Source organism: Drosophila suzukii, chromosome 2R, assembly GCF_043229965.1.
Source record: "Drosophila suzukii chromosome 2R, CBGP_Dsuzu_IsoJpt1.0, whole genome shotgun sequence".
NCBI classification, from domain to species: Eukaryota; Metazoa; Arthropoda; class Insecta; order Diptera; family Drosophilidae; genus Drosophila; species Drosophila suzukii.
Genome location: NC_092081.1, coordinates 15,336,679 through 15,360,481, shown reverse-complemented (window position 1 = coordinate 15,360,481; position 23,803 = coordinate 15,336,679). Strand labels below are relative to the sequence as shown.

Here is a 23,803-nt window from a genome sequence, read left to right as displayed (position 1 = left end):
TAAATGAAATGAAAAATGAAATGAAATTATGTTCTAAGCAAAATAGGGGAGTACTAAAGTAATATTTTAATTATACATAACATGGGTAATAGCACCTATTATGTGTAAATAATTTTTAATAGTATACAGCAAAATATCTGTTATAGCTCTAGTCTAAAATCTGCATAAAACTTGATCCGGCACTGGACGAGAGAGAAACTACCAAGTTGATTACGTGGACAAGTGCTCCCGTGGCGCTCTCTTTCTTTCTTTCTGTCTCTGCTCCACCCCCCACAGAGAAACCACCAGATCTCTCTCACATGATCTGTTACTCTTTCCCCGTACTCTTACCTTACACTTACACGTGCAAATGAAGGTGGCACTGACTCTCTCTCACTATCACTCGCTACCTTTCTCTCTTGCTCTCTTCAAACAGTTCCTCGTTTGTAGTATGCGGGTGCACTGAGAAAAAATTCAGTCTAGAAATGCATTTCTTCTGTTTTAGTTTGGACTAAACATTTTTAAAAACATCTATAGTTGTTAAACATTTGTATAATTTAGAATTTTTTAGCTATTTCTGAAATAAATTAAGAATCCCTAATATAATAACATTTTTAAACTTATTAAAAATGTGAAAAAAAAGATGATCACCGAGATAGTGCTGACGTTCTCATCAGAGTTTAAAATGTTCTTTAAAATAAATCGACGTTTTTAAAGATGAAAATATATTCAATATGCTGGAATCAAATTGAATCCGCGGTATTTACATTGTTTATCTCAACAACTAAACAAATAGTCCAGTCTGTAGTCTAAACTTATCAAAAATTGGCAAATAAACTCAATTTTACTTTTCTCTTCGTACCATTTAGTTCTAATAATTAAAACATTGAACCCAAAACGTACTTACAAGGTTTTTAAGAACGAATGTTCTCAATTCAAGAACAATGTACTGAATATTTATACCCGTTACTCGTAGAGTAAAAGGGTTACTAGATTCGTCGGAAAGTATGTAACAGGCAGAAGGAAGCGTTTCCGACCCCATAAAGTATATATATTCTTGATCAGGATCACTAGCCGAGTCGATCTAGCCATGTCCGTCTGTCCGTCTGTCCGTCTGTCCGTCTGTCCGTCTGTCTGTCCGTCCGGATGAACGCTGAGATCTCGGAAACTATGGGAGCTAGGCTATTGAGATTTGGCGTGCAGATTCCTGAGCTTCTTACGCAGCGCAAGTTTGTTTCGGCACAGTGCCACGCCCACTCTAACGCCCACAAACCGCCCAAAACTGTGGATCCTACAGTTTTGATGCTAGAATAAAAATTTTAACTGAAATGTATTGTTCTCATCAATACCTATCGATTGACCCAAAAAAAAGTTTGCCACGCCCACTTTAACGCCCACAAACCGCGAAAATCTGTGACGCCCACAATTTTCATGCTAGATAAAAAATTTTAACTGAAATGTATTGGTCTCGTCGATACCTATCGATTGATCCAAAAAAAAATTTGCCACGCCCACTCTAACGCCCATAACGCTTAAATCTGTGTACCGCCGGTAGGTGGCGCATTTTAATCTCGCTTTGCTGCTTGCATATCTCCATATAGCTGAGTAACGGGTATCTGAAAGTCGAGGTACTCGACTATAGCGTTCTTCCTTGTTTTTTGTACATTTTTGCAAAAGGTAAAATTAAAAATCAAGATTGTAATATTTGCAAACTACTAGATACAATTTTTTTGAGTGCTCGAGTCGCGGGTAGTAAAACAACGTCGCCGGCGACGATTCCAGCATTTCTCGGCCGCACTTCGATCGAAACGGACGTGTCTCCACTGCTCTCACCGTTTGCTCGCGTGTTTTCCGTTCATCGCATCCGCCCCCGCCCTTCGCCGGAATCGAGTGATAATCCATCTGTGGAAGACAAAAGGTATAATCAAATATCAGATCGAAAATCGTGTGCTTGGCTTGGCGTAAATATCTCGAAAATGTGCTCATTAAGAAATGAAATGAAGTCGAGAAATCGAAAGAAAGCGTGTACTTTGCCATTGCTGTCGTGTCTCCTCCATTCATATTCAGTCCACGCCAACACATACAGTTGTATACTGTAGCCTTATATGTATACGCCCCAAGAAAACTGAACGAAAGAAGAGGAGAAAGAGAGCTTATCGCTACAGGTCCATAAAAATAATAATATTGCCGGTCGGTTTCTGGTATTTGTTATTGTTGCTCCCCAACTAATCATGATCGGTACAATAATTAGCATTTCTTATTCGGAAAATAGGAAAAGCTCCTGACGTGTCGTTTAGGGGAAGATTTTTCCGAATTAGTTAGCGCCGGTCTGTAAATTGGAACTCTTACGGTAAACTTCGTACCGCCAGTTCACTGAACCTCTCATAAAAGACACACAAAAAAGTTGAAACAAAAAGATACGTGTGGAAAAGAAGAAGCTGGATCGCCCCAACAGGTTTTTAATGCTCGATGCAGTCAACCGATATAAGATAAAAGATATAAGAGGTTGTTCAGTGTAACTAAAGGAATTAAAGATAAAATAAAAGTTTTTTTAATTATTTACCAGTAGAGTTCATAAGTATTAAGATAATTACTAATAGCTGTATTTAAAAGGCACGTGAATCTCATTTATCATTTTAAATGATTTAAACTTTTCAGACCTATCACAAATTTAATAATCCTAGTCCAAAATTAAGAAACCGTTCATATCGCTCGATTTTCATAAGTATTAAGGTAATTTACTAATAGCTGTATTTAAAAGGCACGTGAATCTCATTTATCATTTTAAATGATTTAAACCTTTCAGAGCTATCACAAATTTAATAATCCTAGTCCAAAATTAAGAAACCGTTCATATCGCTTGATTTTCACTGACCAAAGCATTCACTTCACTGTATAAAGAAAAAGAAGCTGAAAAGAGAGCAGTTGAAGAGGAAGATCGAGAGATGTTAATGTCGATTTCACGTAATTGAGGCTTGACCATTGCCTTTCCATTAGTGAAAGTTTTCCAACTATATGAAGACCCACCATATTTCATTTTTTTTGTATGCCTTTTTAGTTTTTTTTTTGCTGCTATTTGAATTTTTCGTGGGCTTTTTTTGTTTTATTTGGGTGACCTAGGCGCTTTCAAAACTTTCATTTAAGCAGAAACATCCACCAATACATCCCATTGGAATTTACCACGATGGACATTACGCATACGCCACCATGTACGCGCAATAATTTCGCTTGGCTTTGGTTTTGGCTTGCGTAATCCCCTCCAGCTGGTCGAGATGGTCAAAGCTGGTTGGTCGAATTCGGCACCCGACTCTGCAATGAATTGCACATTTGCATAATGACTAATTTTTGCCGTTCGCGCATCCCATTCGCAACCGCTGTGGATACCCCCTCTTTATCCATTCAATTTCAATTTCAACTTTACACTGTTGAGCAAACAAAATGTTACACCTTTCCGGGTAATTGGTTTAAATTCAACATTTAACGCTTGTGCAACGGTTTATTAATGATAGAGCTGAAGATTATGGGCAGTAAAGATGAACATGGCTGTATAAAAGTGATGAACATCAATCCGAAGCAGGCATTAATGATTTGGCTTAGTTTCTGTTAAGTGGATATCGTGTTTGGTACTTTCCAAGGACGCAAATATTTACAAGGTGTTTTTACTATTACTTTGAAGATCAAGGTGTTTTAGTGTTATTAAAAAAATTATTCATACGGCCTGTGAGCAAGGGATTCGTAGAGGCAGTGTTGTAACAAAGGGCAGATGTGTATAACAATATATTTATTTTGTGATTATATGGATACAAGAACAAATAGTTTTCTAATTTGCTCACTAATCTTCCTATCAAACACACAATCTGAGTGGTAAATGATAATTCTGATATATAGTTCTGATAGCCAAATGACTATTCAAATACTATAGATTTTTGTACTGTTTTACTGTGTTTGGGTAGTGAAGTGTTGGTAACCGAATCCATTAAAGTACGCCTCTTCATTAAGTATTTTACACTCCTTGCAGCCTAGTGTTTAAACACGTTCTTTTTTGCGAAAGTCTCATATTTTTTTGGTAATCAAGTTTCCCCATTTATCTTGCAGCCATGTTGAAATCCATTCTCGTTTTGTCGTGCCTTCTGGTGGTGGCCATCAGCAACAGCCTCGTAAACGCCGAGGATCTGAAAGTGGAGGTGATCAGCACGCCGGAGGTGTGTGACCAAAAGTCCAAGTCCGGAGATTCCCTCACCATGCACTATACTGGAACCCTGCAGGCCGATGGAAAGAAGTTCGATTCGAGGTGAGTAACTTACAAATATTTTTAGGAACTTAATACAAAGGTGTGATCAACACTCATACTAAGGCTTACCGAGCAAACATAATTTCTTAAAAATTATATATTCCTCAAGTTAAAAGTTATTGTTTTTATAATTGCTAATTTGCTGTGTCACAATGTCTTTAACATTTTTTTAACTTCCTATAAGTGGTAAATTTCTCGGAATATTTTTGGATATTAAAGGTTCTCTTCAATATTCAGTTGCTTACTCAGAATATTTTAGGTAGGTTCATAAGAAATTATGAACAAATCAAAAAAAAATTCTTTAATACTAATTTTATTTCTCAGAAAAGGGCAAACTTATTTTTATTGGTAAACTATTTTTTTTTGCTTATATATAAGTATTATTATATAATTTTTTTTCTTTCTGATCCACAATTACAAAAATATTTAATCTAAAACTGAAATATTGCATGATATAAGGAGTAAGCAATGCTTGATAGTTAAATATAATTATTATTTCACATTAACGAACAAAATTCGGGGAAATGTCAGAGTTCAGAATGAAATAATTTTAAAGCCGACTTTGCCCGTAATCTCCACACACGCACGCACACAGGCAAACACTGGGTTCCATTGGAGATTAACATACTCGCAGATACATGTGTTTTTCGTATGGGATTAAAGCTGCTGGTGCTGCATAGTCAGTCTGTCGTCACGGCGGCTCATTGCCGTAAATTAGACGCCAACTGATAAGCGATCTCATTGTTGCATTGTCGCTGTTGCTGTTGCTTTTCGCATTGGTTTTTGTTGCTGTTGCTGTTGGTGTTGCTGGTGCATTTTCCATGCCCGAATGCGCCCCTTCTTCTTCCAACCCATCTCAATCTCATATTTCCCGCTTTTTGTTTCATTTTCTGTGGGTTATGGGCGTTTATTGTGACGTGGACCTCGATTTTTGGCTCCATTAAGCAAAGAAATCATTTTCCGGTGAAAAACTAGCCAATAAAGTTTGTCCGGGCCAAGGTTTCGAAATGAAATCACTCATTAAATTATTCAAGGTAAAAAAAGGTTGGTAAAGGCACTTAAGATCTTAAAATTGTGTAAATGGAAATTAAACAAATTTTTAAATGTTGAAAAAAATATGAACAGTATTTATTTTAACTTAAATGTTCCTTTTATTTTATACAAAATCACGAACTTTATAAACAGAACTTAAAATCGAAAAAAATATTTATGCCTTAAGGTGTTTAAATCCCAATGAAGATATCCCCTAACCAGTTTCTCATCTCTTTAAAATGGTCTCACATTTGTAACCTTTCTAACAAGGCTTGTAATAAATTCTGTGAGTTATAGCAACAACGAAATTTGCGTTAGGAGCCCAAGAATCCAAGGCGTCCTTGCGAAAAAAGCCAATTAAATCCAAAGGCGGTTTAAATTACTTCACATGTGTGGAATTTAAACACCCCTAACACGTTAAGAGCACCATCCCAAAAATGAAATCTTTTCGATGCGTGTAATCGTTTGGCAAGCGCTAAAATTCATTATCAAGTTTTTTATAGATATCAGCTACTGTCAAATGTAGATAAGGAACATTGAATAGATTACCTAAACTAATATATGGCCCGTTGATTGCATATAAATATAGCAAAGGTAGAGTTATATGTAGGGGTGGATATTATATATTACTCACTTTTTTTACCCACCCCTCTTTCACTTATCAAATTTTGATTTCATTTTATGACCAGAAAATTGTGTGTTCTCATAGAGGAAATGATTTTATAAACGTCTGACTGACCCCAGTCTTTTGAATTACCCCTGCTTAACCCATTTTATCATATGCTAAAATGGAAAACATTTTATTTTCCCATCCATCATTGGACTTTGCTGAATGTCCCCACACTAGGTGGGCCTTACCTTGAGTTTTGGTAGACAATTTTTGGTTGCAAATTATCTGGAAAAGTTGTACCCCCCTTTCACCTTTCCCTGGGCTTAAAAGTTTTGCAATTGCTGTTAAATTTGGCGTGGCAAAGTCTCAGTCTGACTTTGACTTGGGGGAAGAGCTGGCCAACTAACTAACTCAATCAGAGTGCGTCCTCTTTTGCCATTTTCCCTCTGGCTTTTGCCACCTGTTGCTGCTGCGGCTTAAATGCCCTCGAACTTGGCTAACAAACAGGGCACTTTGTGCCAGTCAAGTGCAGTCAAGGATGTCGACAGCTTCCTCCTCCGTTTATTTTCCTTATGCTAAAAATCTTTTTCAGCCATTTCTTGCCTCAAGCTGCGAACAGCTTCCCCAACCATTTAAGGATTTTTTAGGCCATCTAGTCTTCATGCAGCGGAAATTAGCTGCCTGAAAGCTGGCTACACTCTGGTATAATTAAACTCTTGCCTGTAGAGAACCTGAGTAAAGGTTTTTCCTCCTTTAAGGAGTTATTTATCTCCTGGATGTATTTTTTCTGCATTTGACAGGTCTGTCAATGGAATTTCTTATTGAAATGCCAATCAAAATGGAAACTGTCCTAAGCACACAGGCATAAAGAAACGGAAAATATATAAGGATACGTGCTTAATTGATATTAAAAAGGATTACAACTTACTTGGTTGACCATAAAAGAAATTTTACATTTCGGACAATTACAAATATCCTCTCATCTTTCCCCTTTTTTTTATAACTAATTCAATAATGAGCAGGACGAGAGCTAGAGTCCTGTCACGTGCCTGGCCTGCCTTTTATTTCCATTGTCTCCATGAAAGGAGCCAAATGGAAGAGCAGTCAGTGGAGGAGCTGGTGGTCCATCAAGTCTACCTGTCATAGCCATTTCCAAGTCACGTGCAACCACATTTTGTCAATGGCTTTGGCCCCCCAGTCTTAGCCCCCATTTTCATTAGACTTTCGCGGCGTCTCTTGTTTTTCTGGCAACAAGTTGAGCTCTACTTTTGACCCGCAGACCTTCTTCTGGCCGCATAAATTATTTAGCCTCTCGCCATATCGCTATATTCTAATCAGGCTGACGCGTAACATGAATACACTGTACTCCCTTTCACCTTTTATGATATATACGTATATGTCCCCTCCCGAAGTTTTTCATGTGCAACGTGGCCCTTTCAGGCTGTGTCACTCTTCAGGGGAAATTAATTTGTTACTTGAGTACCACTACCAAAACACTGTGTTGTTTTTCCTTAGAGTTTCGCTGAAACAACGGAGAAGATACTTGGGAACATTTGAGGAAAATTTAGTGAACCGATAATACGGAATTTAAAGCCATCTAAATAATTCTCAATCCAAAAATCCACTATGAATATGATTTAGATATTATAAATATAGTGTGGAACTGGATACCGAAGGTGCTTTAAAAAAAAGGTAAAAACTTTCCCGCTGATATATTTCAAATAGGTCTTCCTAATCAAATTTGGTAGCCATTAGCTAAGTTTGTTCATTTGAAAGTACCCATATATAGGGTTTCGGGTCAATTCACACCTTACTGCGACACTTTTGATTAACATAATAAAAGGAGAATATTCAGATGGGAGAAAGTTTATTCGGCCCAAAAATAAAGACATCAAAGTTCAATGGAAATGTTTTAATTTATTTGTTAATACCATTCTTGTCAAAAGGTTTACAAAAGAAGTTAAATGTAATTTTGAGTAAAATCTCTCTCAGTGCATTTTGTAGTTTGAATATGAAAAGAGGAGTTGGTCTTTTGTTGGCGTCCTCAAAAACACGTTTCACAAATTTTTGACAACGTAACGCTGGAGTTACCGGGAGAAGGAAATGAAGAGCAGCAGAAGTCAGTTACCTGAAGCATCGGGCCATAACTTGCGATGTTGTCGCTTTCTGGCTGCCATGATTTGTGTGTTCCAAGTGCAAAGTCCCCCCCTTTTTTTCTTCGCTACACCCAATTTTTTCCCCCTTTGTGTCACCTCTTTTGCAGCCAAGCGCAATTTAATGTCCAAAAGCAGAGTGCGTAAAAAAACATCAGCAACCAGAAATGCATCAAAGTGAAAGTTTTAGCTTACTCTCTGGACAACCTTGAATGGGGCGGGATGGTAATGGCCATGGGCGGGGGAAAATGGGAGTGGGGGGGGGGGGGTGTTTGGAGACCTTAAGCTCTGCTTGAATGACCGCAAAAACCTTGACACCATTGGTGGCAAAACACTTGTGAAGCGCAACAAAGTGCTGAAGGAGTCGCAGACGGCCACTAAATCTAAAGCTCATTACCATGTGGAAGCAATCAAGTGCTGCTGTTTCTGCTGCTTCTGCAACTGCAACTGCAACAGCCGTCTGACTTTTATGGCAACTCTTGCCTCGAATATACATTTTCCCTGGCCCGCGTCAGACACATTTGTATATAGTTTAAATAATTAATGAGCTTCAACGGTTGCAATTTTTATTTTCCACAATTTACAGCAGCTTTTTTCGGGGTTGTGTGTGTTAAGGGCGCACGAACGTGATGCCGCCAGCTGGGGCATAAATTTTGGAGTCCCGGGCGGTACTTGTTCCGGCACTTGGAAAAACACTTTAACTTTAACTTTTTCAACAATTTAAATTATGCAGACTACATTTAAACTGTAAATGTTCTGAAAAAAGCAGAAAATTAGATTAAATTTTTTAGTTTGGAAATGAAATGGCGATTCTTTTATGGCTTCTTAAAACCATAACTTTAACAATGTAACAGTAAGATTCAAAATGTAACTCACCCATTTAAGTTATTTATTTATTTATTTATCATTGATATTTATTTATCAAAAAAAAAAATATTTTTGCCTTCAAAATTAAGTTAAAAGATTTCTAGAATCAACCAATCAATCCGTAATCTATATCTGTAAACTTTATAAGATATTCTTTCTGTATCTTTTTCATTTGTTATAACATACAATTATTTTTGAAAAAAAAATTTTTGTTTTTGTTTTGACTTGAGAATCTTTTTAAAAGTTTTTCTTTTCGCAATTTTTTCTAATTTATTTGAGAAACGTTTTTCAAAGCGTAAAATCTTGAATATTCGTTTCCCAGTGCTGGGTTGCCAACTTGTTCAAACTTTAGACTTTCTGTGTGAATTGTTCGCACGTTGACCATTCCCGCAGAGAGAAATCCATGGACACAGGTCCTGGCGGAGTCCTTGTCCTTGGTGCACGTTAATCGCAACTTGTCGCCCCAAAGGAGAGGCCTCCAAAAGCGGAAAGGTACAGAAGGAGTTGCGGTTGCATATTTGATTTTATAACTTTTCTTGGCCGGACACATAAAACGGGGTCATCAAGGAGCCCGCCCAAAAGGATTCAATTTGATTGGATTGAATGTGTCTGAAGTCGGCGGAGTGACGTGGTATGATTTCGGGTGGCCATATGCCACCCAGAAATTCCCAACCACCCGTGGTGCGGAATCACGTAAAACGGCAAACGGATGTTTGGGCGCCCATTGAGCTGCATTTTAAATTATGCGATGCGTTGGGACTTGGCTCGCAATTCGCAGATACGGATACCAACACGGATTCGAATTGGGATTGGGATTCAAAACGAGAAAAAAAACGCCATAGCAGTGGAAGAATGAAATCGAAACTTATTAAATATTTAGTGAGTGGATGAATGAGTTTACATTTTTTGCTTGACTTTATGATAATGTGCTGGCCATAAAAAACCCAAAAAAAAAAAAACGAACCTCACACTTATGCCCCTTGAGTAGACCCCCCTTTTGATCCCCTTTTTAAACCACAATCTAAGCCCCATCAGAGACGAGCCGCAAAAACCTGCGACACGCTTGCAAAACATCGATGAATTTTTGTTTGACTTTTGCCAATTGCATAACAACTGCAATTGCAACTTGTTTGTCCACCTGCGAGTGAATTCAGGTCTGATCTCAGCTGACCTTTTGTTTATCTTGCCCGGTAATTCATAAATATTTGATTGCTCCGGGGGAACAAACAGGACGAAGGACACGGAAGTCCGGGGAGGAAGGAAGAGGATGGTCAACTGGGCTGACTGAAACAATCAACACGTTTAAACGATTTTATTAATTTATTTACGACTCGACAGCTCTGTTTTTAAACGGTTTCCCATTAAAGGTTCTCAGTTGTATTTAGGGTTAAATTGAGTGCAAAGACCGGAATTAAATTTGTCAGGGAAAATGTATGCAGAGCTAATGAATAATTACATGAAGATTTTAATCAGATTTTAAATGGAATCATTTTAAACCTATTGAAAGTTAAGGGTTTAAAGTGTGACCAATAAATTAGTTAAATGGTCCTAAGCCATCGAGTGATCAAATTAACCAATGAAATAGTTGCTCTACCAACAACAAAATACAAATAACTTTCTAGTTTATGGAAGTTTTACTAACAAACAGTAACCAAAGCAACAATAAAATACACATCACTGTTTTGAATAGTTGTCAAACTTTTATTTATAGTTAAGTAACTATCCGTATTGTTCAATTATACCCAAGCACTTTTTTTATGTGTAAAATAACTTGATAGATATAGAAGTTTTTTGTAATTATCTCCACGAAATGATAGTTAAATATTTTATTATATCGGAGAATTTAACAAGATGTATTTAAGCTGTATATTTTAGTAATTTAACTTATGACTCAATAAACAGTACATTTACTTTTTCGCTACAAAAGTGAATAGCCAATTTCGAATACCCGTTCAATATTGTTCAAGAAAATAAACAAAGCCACATTGAGACTTTGTTTGGGCCTCAAAAATCGCATAAATTAGCGGGGATTCGCGTGTAAGCACTCCAAGGATAAAGGACCCACAAACAAGAAAAGGAGTCGCCATAAAATGTTTCACATATTACTAGAAATTCATGGAAAATAATGCAATAAAAATTCACAGCCACAGACGGCGACACCGAAATAAAGACAAGCCGCCAAGGTGTCTTAGATGCCGCGTAATCCCTGGAAAACAAACCGAAATACACACATAGGACACCCACCACACAGGATTCGTAGTGGGAGTGGGGTACAAATTTTTTACGCTTTTTTATTTCATCAGGAGATTTGCACTTGAGCGAAAGCCGGCGACAAAAACGGCTACGACGACACTTTGGTTACGCTCCAGAGTCACACTTAACCGCTCTGAATGTGTGTTTGTTACCATCTTTTTTTTGCCTTCTTTTTTTCTTTTTTTTTGGCCCACTTGGGTGGATTATTCAGCGGCAATCCGCATGCCACTTGCCGCATTTCCACTTTCCACTTGCCACTTGCCCCATCATCGTTGTGACTTGAACTCGAATTTGAAACAACAGCCGGAGCATGTAAAAATGTTTGCAAAATGCCCAGGAGATGCACATAAAATATTTAACAGACAAGCTCTAGAACTTTTCCCGCCCATGTGGGTGACTCCTGGTTAATCATTTGTTTCCCTTCCCCAGCCTCAAGTGCAATAATCTGTCTCGGCTCTTCGGCCTCCAAGTCTCCATTTAAGCGGGGATCCCCTACAAGTTTAAAGAAACATTTCCCCGCACCACTTAAAAGCAAACAACTTTCTTAACAAACAGCAATAATATTATAATAATGATGAACAACAGGAGAGTTTTCGAAAAAAAAAGAATCCAGGAAACTTTTCCTGCAGTCAGAAGGCCCAAGCGACACATTTCAATTGCCAAGTTCAGATCTCTGGAGGGTTAAAAAGTTTTTCCGAAATTTCTTTAACCTTTAAATATATCTACAATTTAAAAGGGCTTTCAAAGTTTACAAAAACTAGGTTTCAGGAGATAATTATACTTTTTGAAAGCCTTAAAAAATTAATTAATCTTGAGAAAGAGACAAAAGTAAAAACTGAATGTTAGATAAAATAAATTTCTTATAAATATTTATAATTTCTATCTTGAAAATATAATTAGAAAATATTTATTTTATACTATTCCCCAAAAAGTAAACATGGAATGTGTTACCCAAAACATGAAAGTATTATTTTATTTATTAAGATAATTAAATGTGTAAAATCCTACTGCTTCTTTGGATATGTTTTTTATCACTGATTAAAGCTTCTAAGACAGTGGCCTATAAAAGGCATTTTACAGCGTGTTTATAGCTCTATTTGCGCTCTTCCCCCACCTATTTTGCACCCCACAGATACCGCGAATCCATTTCTATATATCATAATCATCATCAAATGGGCTACAACTGTGCCACATCATACATCAAGCTCAAGGCGCGACATTCTCATGCATACCTGAGCAGCTCCCTGCCTTTTATCCCCCTTTTTTTTATGCGCTTAACAAATTAAAGTAAATTCGCTTAGCGAGACCATCAAATAAATAATTTTTATAGACTGTTAAAAAAATAAAAGAGAAGGTAGTCATAAAGAAATGATGAATTGTTTCGGTTTAAGAGGGGCTGATGTCCCTCGACACCTGTATAAGCACTTGAAACTTTGCGGCTAACAAGCGTCTAACAATTTGTATCTCTTTCTCTATCTTTTTTTTTGCAGCTTCGACCGCGACCAGCCCTTCACATTCCAATTGGGCGCCGGCCAGGTGATTAAGGGCTGGGATCAGGGTCTCCTCAACATGTGCGTGGGTAAGTACTGGAAATATGGTTTTTCTAAAGTGTTAAATTAATTTGGAGTTTCCATTTGAATCCCCTGAATCCAGGTGAGAAGCGCAAGCTGACTATTCCTCCTCAGTTGGGCTATGGTGATCAGGGTGCTGGAAACGTGATCCCACCCAAGGCCACTCTTTTGTTCGATGTGGAGCTGATCAACATCGGCAACGCCCCGCCCACCACCAACGTCTTCAAGGAGATCGACGATAATGCCGACAAGCAGCTGAGTCGCGAAGAGGTAATCGTCTATGTATGGATCGCACTTTTGTTTTATATATGTCTCTCTACACTGAAATATCCGTTGGACGTGGGATAAGTTACTAACCCTTGGGCAGAAAAGAAAAGATCATTTTGAGATTTATAATCACAGAGTAGAATTGCGCAACATTTGTTCTTATCGTATTCTGAAAAAATATCCTACACCGAAAAAAAATAGTCATAAAAAAGCCACTATTGTTAAGATATGATGAGTACAAAATTATTACTTTCTTAAGTATTCAATTTAAAGGTATTAGTATAAAAATAATTCTACAAATCCAAATTCAGGACTCTTAAATATAGAAATAAATATAAATAAAGTATAGACCATCTATTACTTAGTCTTGAATCTATACTTCAATTTTTAAAGGGCCTCTGGTATTAAATCTTAACTTTATTTTTATTTTGGCTGTATCGAATTCTTTGAATTTATAAATGTTTTAAATGGAGCTTTCTCTTTTTTCTGCTGCAAAAAAAAAAACATCTTTATTTTCGTTTAACTAACATATTTAGCAAGAAGTAAACTAACTCGGGATATATTTGGTTCTCTACAGGTCAGCGAGTATCTGAAGAAGCAGATGACCGCCGTCGAGGGTCAGGACTCCGATGAGCTGAAGAACATGCTGGCTGAGAACGACAAGCTGGTGGAGGAGATCTTCCAGCACGAGGACAAGGACAAGAACGGCTTCATCTCGCACGATGAGTTCTCCGGACCCAAACACGACGAGCTGTAGGGGTTTTAGATGTGCGCCAATATTGAAGGGACACGTGTGCTTAAGTTATATAAAACCCAAACTATATACACAAAACTAAACAACAATATACAACAGAAGATGAGAGTGCAACTGATGCTTCCCGATGTCATTTTGTATATAGCATACATATCAGCATCTAAACATCAACACATTTGAGGAGTGCATTATTATTTTGTGTGACTGTCCCCCGGCACTAGACGTAGTTAAAATTATGTACAATCTGAGAGCGAATGAACATCATTTTTATATACATTTATAGGTTGTTATATATTTTGTGTCGTCTGCGGGTGGTGACGATTTTTAGCCCCATCGTAAAGATAATGTTCATAACGTATTTTGTAAATCCGACTCACGCTCAAGACAAAGTCAATTGGAACACTTTAAATTTAATAAAGAATTGCTACCAATAATTTAACAAAAAAAAAACAAAATTGTTTTCCTTAACACCAAAGAGATAAACAGCGATTTAATCAACAGTTTTCATATAGTTTGTTATTCATATATACTCGAATGGTAAATGTGTAAAGCATATTAAAGAACATCACATACAAATATATATATTTAGGTTTCTTAGATACTTTTTACTTTCAATGAAAACTCAAAACAAATAAAATCCAGGAATAATATAACAGATTAAATGAAAGGGGAGGAGGGCGGAGAATCGTAGAAAAGCAGAGACAAAAACCAATCGATAATCTACTTAAATATGTACAGAGTTAACTGAGCCATCCAACAATACGACTATATGTATATTATCCTCATTAGCCCCTTGGGCACGCGTAGTTATTGTAAGCTTTGATCGCGTCGAGCTTAGAGTTAAGAAAGTATCCGTTTGGGCTTCGGTTCCAGCAGGAGAATTGCACTATGAGGGACTAAAGTCAGGCGTTTAGTATGTAGAAGACCAGCTCGAGAACGATGGGATCCTGAATGCCGGAGGATTCGCCATGAAGCGTGGCTATCAGATGGTTATCCAGGGCGTTCATGTACAGCGGCGGTAGCTTGGAACCCCGGGCTCCGGCTTCGTAGCCCACCTAAGAGTAGAATACACAATTAATAATCTATATTATTTATAATTTAATTTAACATACATTCTCCTGGTCAAGGGTGGCCCTTAGGCCAATTTTATTAATGCCAGCCGTTGCTAAAAGATCCAGGAATGGAAGCAGAGCCATCGAGGCACTGCGAGCCAATTGCTCGGCAATCCGAGTTATGTCCGTATAGTTTCCACCATTTGTGTTATACCAATCCTCGCACTGCCGAGAAAAGGATGTGAAAATAATGATACTATAAGTAAGATTGATTTTATACCTTGACAACGTAGATATCACTCAGACGGATGGCATAATTGGCGTTGGAATAGTTGAAGCTGGCATGGACACGCATGTTGGAGATGCCATCCATGGGTTGGTCATCAATGGGGGACTTAACACTGTAATTAAGGAAAATTTGTAATGCGGATCCATAATTCTTCAACGGTTTTTCTTCGTAACTCACCCCACATTGATGTCACGATTATCGTCCACCCACTTGATGCTCACAATCTCACTCTGATCGTCGGTGGCGTCGATGGGTCCGCAGACGATGTCAATGTCGTTTTGGTTGCGCAACGCCTGACGAACTTCCTCCATTTTCGCGGGCATAATCTGAACCATCAAACCATCCTCCACGATGCTGCACTTTCCCGACAAACCACTGCTGCTCTTTAGGGCTTCATTTAAGACAAAGAAACTCGCGCCCGTGATTTTTCTCGGTTGACCCTGAATGTTAATAGCCTGCGTGGAGTAGGAGTACATCTCGGATCGATCGTCGTTGATATTCTGCATGCACACCAAGTGTCCATCGGCCACTTTTGAGAAGTTGCCAGCAAATGCCAAAATATGATCACTGGCATTATTGATTGCCTTAATCACATCCTGCTGCCGATACTTTGGAATAATCACCGTCGTCTGCCTATCCTCCATATGGATATATAATCCACGTATAGCTGGTAGAGAGTACGAGTAATTGCGGAAATCCACCAGGAAATTGATGATAGTTTGAGCTATTTCTCCATACACAGATTCCCTGCCACGCACCGAGATCAGTGGACAGGGGTAGTAGCGATATTGGGCGCCCAAGCGGAGGATTAATCGCAGTGGTAATACCTTAGCCCAGGGTACCTCGTGGCGATGTATGAGCACGCCAACCAGGTAGGGATTATCCGGCACAATTACGCCCTGCAGACACTGGTAAGTCGGCCGGATGAAAATAAATCCTCCGTGTTCCCGGGAACCCAGGAAATTGGCGCTACGCGGACTGGTAAAAGCCATTTCATGGGTGCTGGACCGGGCATGCTCTGCCTCCAAATATATCTCATACAGATGCTGGAACACATCCTTTGGGAGAGCAACTTCCCCATTCACAGGTTCTCCCTGCTTGGGCTCCTTAATCTCCAACAGAATGATCAACTCATCGCTGCCCATGTGATGTAGTCCGGATGTGGTGAAGTTCAGCACCCAACGATTCATACAGCAACTCACTGGTTGATTAAGAAAATTCGATTTAGAAGGTTTACAATTAATTTAGAGTTACAAATACTCACTGTTTACAATCTTGACCAGCACAAAGAAGTTGTTCTTTATGATAAACTTGAGCGTTTCATTTTGCAATCGGTCGAGGAGCGATCCGTCGTTGCGCACCACTTTATAGTCAACCTCACCGCCCTCTTTGCTAGTTATACAAATGGGGGGCAGGCCGTTCTCCTCGGCTGGCAGATAGCAGCCTTGAGCGTCTCCGTTCGGCGGCAGTTTGCGATTGCGCGCTGGCTCCGCTTTGCGACGCGGCGAGGTCTGAGCCTGGGATTGGGATGAGGAGCGACCAGCTGGGGGGATGGAAAAGGATTGCATCACATGGTATTTGATGGAAATAAGGCCAATTCTTACCGCTTGGTGATTCAGTGGCTGCCAACGTTGCAGCCGCTGCACTTGGGGGAATGGAGCCGCGGAAAAGCTGTGCCACCAGGCCCAAAGTAGAGCTAGTGTCCATGGTGCGCGGTGGCTCCTCCGTCGCTGGCGTGGGCGGTTTCTGACCAGCTCCCGAATTACTCCTGGAAAGTCCTCGCCTCGCCTGCTTGGCCTCGCCCCACTGCTGCTCCATGGTGCTGGCCAGTTCGCTGCCCGGTGCAATGCCATCACTAAACATAACACTCTTCCGCTTCCTGACGCCCTTCTGGCCTTCCGAACTGGAGGAGTTTGAAGAGCTGCCATCGGTTTTCTTCAGCACACCCACGGGCACAATAACGCTGGGCGGCGGAGCTCCCGGCGAAGAAGCCACCTGACGATGTGGTGGTATTGTGGAGCAGTATTCCATAGGGTTGTTGGGATTCGGCGAACGCATGGGAGTGGGGGGCAAAGCTGAACCAGGAGCTGACTCTGAACTGGATCCGTTGGCCTGCCGCTCCGAGAGAATCATATAACATTGCACGCAGACCCTAGACTCCGGTTCATTGGCGAACTCCAGCCGGAAACGCTGGGAGCAGCAAACAGAGCACAAGACCTTTCCGCAGGCACGACAATGATGTCGCCTCTTGATCATGGTGAACTTTTGCTGACATTGCATACACTGCCCGGCCATGTTGTCCGGCACCCAAATGGGTGGCACCTTTCCCAGATTGGCATGCGGATCACTGTAGCCCACGGCCTCGTAGATGGGACTTTCCTCCTCATCTTCGCCGGGTACTACACCAGCTCCTTCAGCTCCTTCCATGACTTCGGCGGGCTGGGACTGCCCCTGTTTTATTTCAGGTGTTTCGTCTTGGCCTGGAGTTGAATTTCCCGTCTGGCAACCATTCAAATCCAAGGTTTGCGGTCGCTGGGGACGCTGCTCTTGGGTTTCCAGCGCGTCAGTGGCCAGGCTGGCATCCTCCGGCTCTCTGCCAGCCTCCTGTTCCTCCTCGCAATCCAGCTTCCTGCCCGAAAGTGAATCCGACTCCGTGCTGCTGAAACTGGAGGCAATATCTTCGCCCATTGCGGTGACTGGTGTGGATTCCTGTGGCTTCAGATCGGCAAACTCCACGGTGGAGGCCTGCGAGAAGTTGTCTACGTTCATCTGGTCGTTGGAGGTTGTTTCCTGATCGTCGGATAAAATCCGCACTGACTCCTCCTCGGTAACTGGTGAGGCGGAGGGAGATTTCTCGTCCTCAGGCATTTCCTGATCTCCCTCATGGTTGTCATCCGCGTCCATCTCTTGCAGCATGCTGTCCAATTCGGTGTCAGAGATCTCGTCCATCGTGGAGCAGAAGGTCAGGGGTTGACTGCGCCTGGGATGCTGCTCCTGTATATCCTCAACATCCTCTTCTTCTGTTTGTGGCGGTTGCTCCTTCTCTTTTGGGGCCGGTATTTCCGGAATAGCAGCTTTCTAGAAGATGAATAGAAAGTAGTTTCAAATGGTTAATCATTTTTATTTATATAAATGTTTTTAATCATAAAAGTTTAATTCCAATTGCTTTAAATAGTTGTGTTGGTTGGCTAGAAGAGCTGAGGCATACAATAATGAATTCAAAAAACATAATTTATTAAGTTATTATTAAAAAAAAAAAAAGATAGTATTATTTGGTTAAAGTACCCAAAAAATATATTTTATAACCAAATTTCAGCTATTGCGACTCAACAAAAAATAAATGACGCACCGATAGGGGATTGATAAGCTCAAAATAATGGGAAATTATGTATCAATATTTGTTATTTATGTACTTTTAAAATAATATACATAATAAGAAGGCATAATAATGTTAACCATTTAAATTTCTTGATACAATATTAAATCTGCACTTATATACTAAGCTGATAAAATATATAAAAAACAAAACCTTGGGGTTTTCTTAGGAAAGGTAAGTGCTTTAGGCGTAAGCCTATTATCTTTTACAAATTTTTATTGACACATATCAAATGGTATTGGTATGATATTTGAACTGTGTTTTTGAAGTTGATATCGTTTTCTTAGTTAAAACAAAAGTAAATCAGTTTAGTCATGTTTCACAGAAAGTGTAACATAATACTCACTACAATGGGTACTGGGTCTTCGACCTCTATGCCATTGGTCATCTCCGTTTCGGGTTCTCTACTGGGCGAAGATTCCTCCGAGAGCTCCTGAAGGACCTGTCCCAGAACGGAGGACGCGGTGACCTCCTCCGGCAACAATGACTGCGATTCTGTGACGGATGCTGTGATGGAAATGGAGGACAATCCCACGGCCAACTCCTCCAAATTTTCCTTGGATTGCTTGAGCTCTTGGGGAACCGCCTGACCCTCAATCTGCTCCAGATCCCTAGCCTGTTCCGGTTGTTGATCCTCTTCCTTGGGCACCACCTGTACTTCACTTGGTTTTTCGCTTTCCGGGGGCGTTGTTAGCTCGTCGGAGTGACTGCCATTGCTGACGGGCGAGGGACCCGATGAGAAGGTGGAACAGGACGAAGTGGTCAGGGATTCGGAGGAGGAAACTATAGCCTGGCCATTGTTTTTGGCCGCCTGCTCGCTGAATTTCTGGATGTCATCCTCGTGATCCGCCTCCGTTTGCCAATCGTAGCTGGGCAATTGGGCATCCACCTCCAGGGATTTCACATTCTCCCTGTAGTCATCCAGACTGTTGAAGACCTGGGAGACGCCCACAAAGGTTTTTCCGGAGCCCGCGGCTCCTGATACCCCTGCTCCCGCTCCCACTGCCACTCCACTGTTGTTGGATGCACTTGCTCCATCGCCCAGAAATCGACCAGGATTTGCGGATATCGCGGCGGCTGCTGCTGCTGCATTTCTGGTCAGCTGCTCATCGGCGGCAATGCGCAATTCCAGATTGTCCAAAACCTGATCAATGTCCACCAAATCCATGGCCACCAAATCAGCAGAGAACCTAAAATAAAAAACAAAAACCAGGTTTATTTCGCTGAATTTTCACTAGAAACGCAAAAGAAAAGTGCAAACACAAAAAGAAGTGAGAAAAAAGTAAACCTTATGATTCATATCTTCTTCACACTTCAAGTACAAACATAATAGGCTGGGAGGAAAAGCAACACTTTATCCCCTCTTAATAGGCAATTTTAAGCACCTGCAATTACCTTATTTACTTTGTTTTTTCTGGCTAATTTATTAACAAAAACCCCGAGACAAAAAACATTGTACGAAACTGCCTAAAAATAGACACAGAATCAGTGTTCGAAAGTAGCGGAAACTTGAGTTGACCAACACTTTAAGTTGCGGTATTTTCTAACGTACTGTTAGTTCATAATTAACATTTCGGTTAGAAAATGTTACAGAACTGTTAGCAAGGCGCCAACGTCTCTGTTACGTTAGTAGTTAACAGATGTCAAAGTAGACAATTCCGCCAAAAAAGATCATTTTGGTATATACATAACTTAATATTAATTTAATTTAATATTTATGGTCACAACCTAAAGATTTTATGGTCATGTTTCCTTAGCAATTTAATTTATTAAAGTTTTTTCATATAGCCCAGAAGTTATTTGCTGAATTCGACCTCCAATTAAAATATTTGTTGATGACTATATATAATTGTCTTTGAAAAAACACTTAGTAACTGTTGAGTACTGATCGTTGATAAGAGGGTTCAACTGAACGCGGCCGAATCGTCTGCAAACCAAACCAAATTTCGTGATTATCCTCATCTTATCGCTTATTTAAAAACGATTTCTAAAGAAGCTACCGAAATCACAAAACAGTTTATTAATCATTTAAGTGGTTGTCAGTAGAACTGAAACTCGAAAGATTACGCACTATCGGAAGTATTCGGCGAATTTAATATTATAACCCCTTTACATGTCTTATCAGCTTGAAGCTTGATAATTAGCATATAAAGCGCCGTGGTTTTGGGCAAAAGCAGTCATAAACGTTAGTTATTAACAATGGTTAATATATTGAGAACTATTCTCCTGAGTGGGCTAGTTCTTATCAGCGCCGCGCAGCCAAAGGACGATGATGTCCTGCCGGGATTCCAAAGTCTTAAGAGTCTTGAACCTTTAGGAACTGCATTTGCCGAATACTTTCATAATGTTACATTGAAGGGTCTAGATCTAGTAAACCCCAGATTGCCAACTCAGCAGGATCTTTTGTGTCTCAAGCATTTGACTGAACTAGTATCGGCACTTAGTTCCGGTGAATATTGGGCCCTAAAAAGTGAGTGATAAATAAAAATCAATTAAATTATATATGAAAATATTCTATATCCTATCAGTGATCGATTCGTGGGGTTCTATTCCCCCTGGCATACTTACTGGCAACCAATACAGTTTGGGAAACTATGACGAGTGCCTCAATATCAAAAAGAACAGCATCCGCGGAAAGTACTGCTTTCTAGAGACTAAACCCAGTAATATTATTGGTATTGAAAATGCTTTAACACCATATTGGAAAATTAAAACTGCAACCTGCTTTCCGGACTCCTGTTCAGCCGTTCATATGAACAAGTTCTTGAGTCAGATGAGTCAGAGAATACTAAATTTTAGTATACCTGGTACAATTATGACTATCAAGGATAGTAGTTGTCAGACAACTGAAAGCGAACCGTGGGATGGATTAACCTATTTTACCATGTGAGTGCAGTTATACTTACTTATTTCAAGGTCCATGGCTAAACCTTTCTTATTACAGAATATTTTTATCACTGATGGGTTCTATCGTAGCTATCTTCACGCTTTACGACTATTTTTTGTGCCAGGATCAGGGTGAGTTAAAGGAGATAATTGAAATTCCTTCATAACACCCATTTTTCAGATAAACTTCCAGCGATTGTAAAGGTTTTTTCGGCCAGAGTCAACTCCCGTGCAATTTTTCGTATCGTGAATACGAACTCCAACCCTAATGTAATCGACTGCCTTCATGGGATTCGGTGCATGTCCCTCTTTTGGGTGGTTTACTGTCATGGACATCAATATTTATCATCAGTATACATCAACTTTTTACACTTCATTCCGGTAAGTAAATATTTTTGCTTTGGTGGACTAAAAAGTATAGCGATTCTCTTTTAGTGGGCAGAGTATCCATTTACCAGCTTTTTTGTGCACGGCTTTTTCTCGGTGGATTCGTTTTTCGTTATTGGTGGTTTACTTGTGGCCTTAATTACGCTGCGATCAATGGATAAGTACGATTTAAATTTTTATTTCTAGAACAAGTTATGAATTTATAATCTCTCAACAGAACCAAGGGAAAATTAAACGTACCATTAATGTATCTACACCGCCTGATTCGCATTGTTCCCATTGTGGCCATGGCAATTCTTGTCTATATGAACCTCATGGGTGTCGTGGCAAATGGACCACTTTTTAAGGACGGATTCAGTGGCAAACAGAACTGTGAGAATGGATGGTATCGCACGTTGTTGTTCGTGAATAACTATTTTGATGATGGAGTAAGTTTACATTTATTACAGATAGGTACCTATGAATCATGATGTTGTTATTATCATTCCAGTGCCTTGGTCATACGTGGTATTTGTCGGTGGATATGCAGCTATTCCTCATCTCTCCTATCCTGCTGATCTCGCTCCATAAATGGGGCAAGAAAGCAGCTGCCGGTATAGTAGTTCTGATAGTCCTATTCGCTGGCTTACTTTTTGGATCCATGATGGTCAACCACTACGCAATGTTGTTAAAGTAAGTTTTCGCTAATATGGGGATTTAAAAAAGGTTAAACTTTATTTCAACTTCAGGAACAGTAATGAAGAAACGCAAAAGTTGTACTTTTACACGCACTACCATTGCACCCCTTGGCTAATTGGCTTTATGTTTGGATACTTTCTGTATCTGAATCAGGGAAGAAAGTTCCATCTAAACTGGATAGCCGTGTGGTCGGGATGGATCCTTTGCCTGGCCATGTTGTTCACCTCCATATTCGCTCTCTATCCGGCGGCTGAGTGGACTTCCCCTGCCCTTTCCACCCTAGAAGACGCTTCTTACTACACCCTCACTCGGTTGGGTTGGTCATTCTCCATTTGCTGGGTGATTTTTGCCTGTATGCAGGGATACGGAGGTCTGGCCAACAGTTTTCTATCCTCTCCACTGTGGCAACCTCTCTCGAGACTATCGTATTCCGTCTACATTTGGCATGTTTTCGTCCTGGAGATAAACACACGAATCACTAGAACCAACTTGTACTTGTCAGATTACCAAATGGTGGGTTAACTTTTATCTAACACGTACATATATTTTATATTTTGAATTCTTTTCTATAGATGCTTAGATTCTGGTCAGATATCGGTATTTCAACATTGCTGGCCTTTGTACTCTACTTGATCATTGAAGCTCCGTTCGCTGGACTTGACCTCTTCATCCGACCTCAGAAAAAAGTATCTAATAACTGCAAAACCAGCACTATTTTGGACGCAACGAAGCAGATTGATATCGTTACAGATGGATCCAATGAGGTAGAAGAGCGGTCAAATTAAAGAGATATTCTTTAATGCTACTGCAACTATATGATGTTTATATACCATATCTTTGTTTCAAGAAATCCCAGCCAATAACAAACAGTCAATTTAAAACTGAATTAATTTTAAATTTTCTTCCTCTTTTTCCACAGTTAATTTATAACTTAAAATTTACAACTAAAAATTCGTAACGTATTCAAATTACTAGTTCAAATATACCATAACACAAATTTTAACAAACTTGATTTATGATTGTGAAAATATAATAATAAATAATAAATATGTATAAAGTCGTACATTTACATATTTTAAACATTTAACAGAGTCTGCTGCCGCTGTTAGAAAAACGCTATATCTTAACATTTGCATGCTACAAACAGAAACTCAACAGTGGTTTGAGTCTTCGGATGATTCCATCTAGGGCTCAAACCTTTTTATCGATAGTTAGAGTGTACTTAAACCATTTATCTATAAGCGATAAAGCCCGCGAAAATTAAAAATATAACAAATATTATGAGAAATAAGTAGAATTTCTATAATGACTGGACTCAATTGGTTTTAAAAGAGATTGATAGTCATCATTGAACATCA

At 39.5% G+C, this 23,803-nt stretch overlaps 3 protein-coding genes across 4 annotated transcripts; 2 read left to right on the top strand and 1 right to left on the bottom strand.

Moving 5' to 3' along the window:
* Positions 1-1,739: 1,739 nt before the first annotated feature.
* Fkbp14 (peptidyl-prolyl cis-trans isomerase Fkb14) lies at positions 1,740-14,232 on the top strand. Of its 2 annotated transcripts, none has more exons than XM_017072211.4 (5): positions 1,740-1,897; positions 4,075-4,270; positions 12,676-12,764; positions 12,839-13,026; positions 13,601-14,232. In XM_017072211.4, exons 2-5 carry the CDS (start codon positions 4,077-4,079, stop codon positions 13,778-13,780), a joined length of 651 nt encoding a protein of 216 aa, XP_016927700.1. In that variant the 5' UTR covers positions 1,740-1,897; positions 4,075-4,076; the 3' UTR covers positions 13,781-14,232. The 2 variants fall into 2 exon arrangements, with proteins under 2 accessions (XP_016927700.1, XP_036668993.1); XM_036813098.3 differs by having other exon boundaries at positions 12,839-13,038.
* Positions 14,233-14,266: 34 nt separating this feature from the next.
* Sara (Smad anchor for receptor activation) lies at positions 14,267-20,026 on the bottom strand. Its single transcript, XM_017074588.4, has 8 exons — positions 19,890-20,026; positions 18,841-19,684; positions 16,723-18,196; positions 16,383-16,661; positions 15,296-16,319; positions 15,110-15,230; positions 14,890-15,054; positions 14,267-14,832 (listed from the first exon to the last, which is right to left on the bottom strand). Exons 2-8 carry the CDS (start codon positions 19,660-19,662, stop codon positions 14,680-14,682), a joined length of 4,038 nt encoding a protein of 1,345 aa, XP_016930077.3. The 5' UTR covers positions 19,663-19,684; positions 19,890-20,026; the 3' UTR covers positions 14,267-14,679.
* Positions 20,027-20,621: 595 nt separating this feature from the next.
* LOC108008133 (nose resistant to fluoxetine protein 6-like) lies at positions 20,622-23,304 on the top strand. Its single transcript, XM_017071922.3, has 9 exons — positions 20,622-20,964; positions 21,023-21,380; positions 21,439-21,512; positions 21,562-21,761; positions 21,816-21,928; positions 21,985-22,195; positions 22,258-22,439; positions 22,496-22,958; positions 23,018-23,304. Exons 1-9 carry the CDS (start codon positions 20,694-20,696, stop codon positions 23,228-23,230), a joined length of 2,085 nt encoding a protein of 694 aa, XP_016927411.3. The 5' UTR covers positions 20,622-20,693; the 3' UTR covers positions 23,231-23,304.
* Positions 23,305-23,803: the final 499 nt, after the last annotated feature.

Coding starts and splice junctions, on each gene's coding strand:
- Fkbp14 (XM_036813098.3), top strand. CDS start 4,077: ATGTTGAAATCCATTCTCGTTTTGTCGTGCCTTCTGGTGGTGGCCATC. Junction 4,271..12,675: donor GGAAAGAAGTTCGATTCGAG/GTGAGTAACTTA, acceptor TTTTTTTTGCAG/CTTCGACCGCGACCAGCCCT. Junction 12,765..12,838: donor TCTCCTCAACATGTGCGTGG/GTAAGTACTGGA, acceptor CCCTGAATCCAG/GTGAGAAGCGCAAGCTGACT.
- Sara (XM_017074588.4), bottom strand. CDS start 19,662: ATGGATTTGGTGGACATTGATCAGGTTTTGGACAATCTGGAATTGCGC. Junction 18,197..18,840: donor AAGACCCAGTACCCATTGTA/GTGAGTATTATG, acceptor TTCATCTTCTAG/AAAGCTGCTATTCCGGAAAT. Junction 16,662..16,722: donor AGCCACTGAATCACCAAGCG/GTAAGAATTGGC, acceptor CCATCCCCCCAG/CTGGTCGCTCCTCATCCCAA.
- LOC108008133 (XM_017071922.3), top strand. CDS start 20,694: ATGGTTAATATATTGAGAACTATTCTCCTGAGTGGGCTAGTTCTTATC. Junction 22,440..22,495: donor CACTACGCAATGTTGTTAAA/GTAAGTTTTCGC, acceptor TTTCAACTTCAG/GAACAGTAATGAAGAAACGC. Junction 22,959..23,017: donor ACTTGTCAGATTACCAAATG/GTGGGTTAACTT, acceptor TCTTTTCTATAG/ATGCTTAGATTCTGGTCAGA.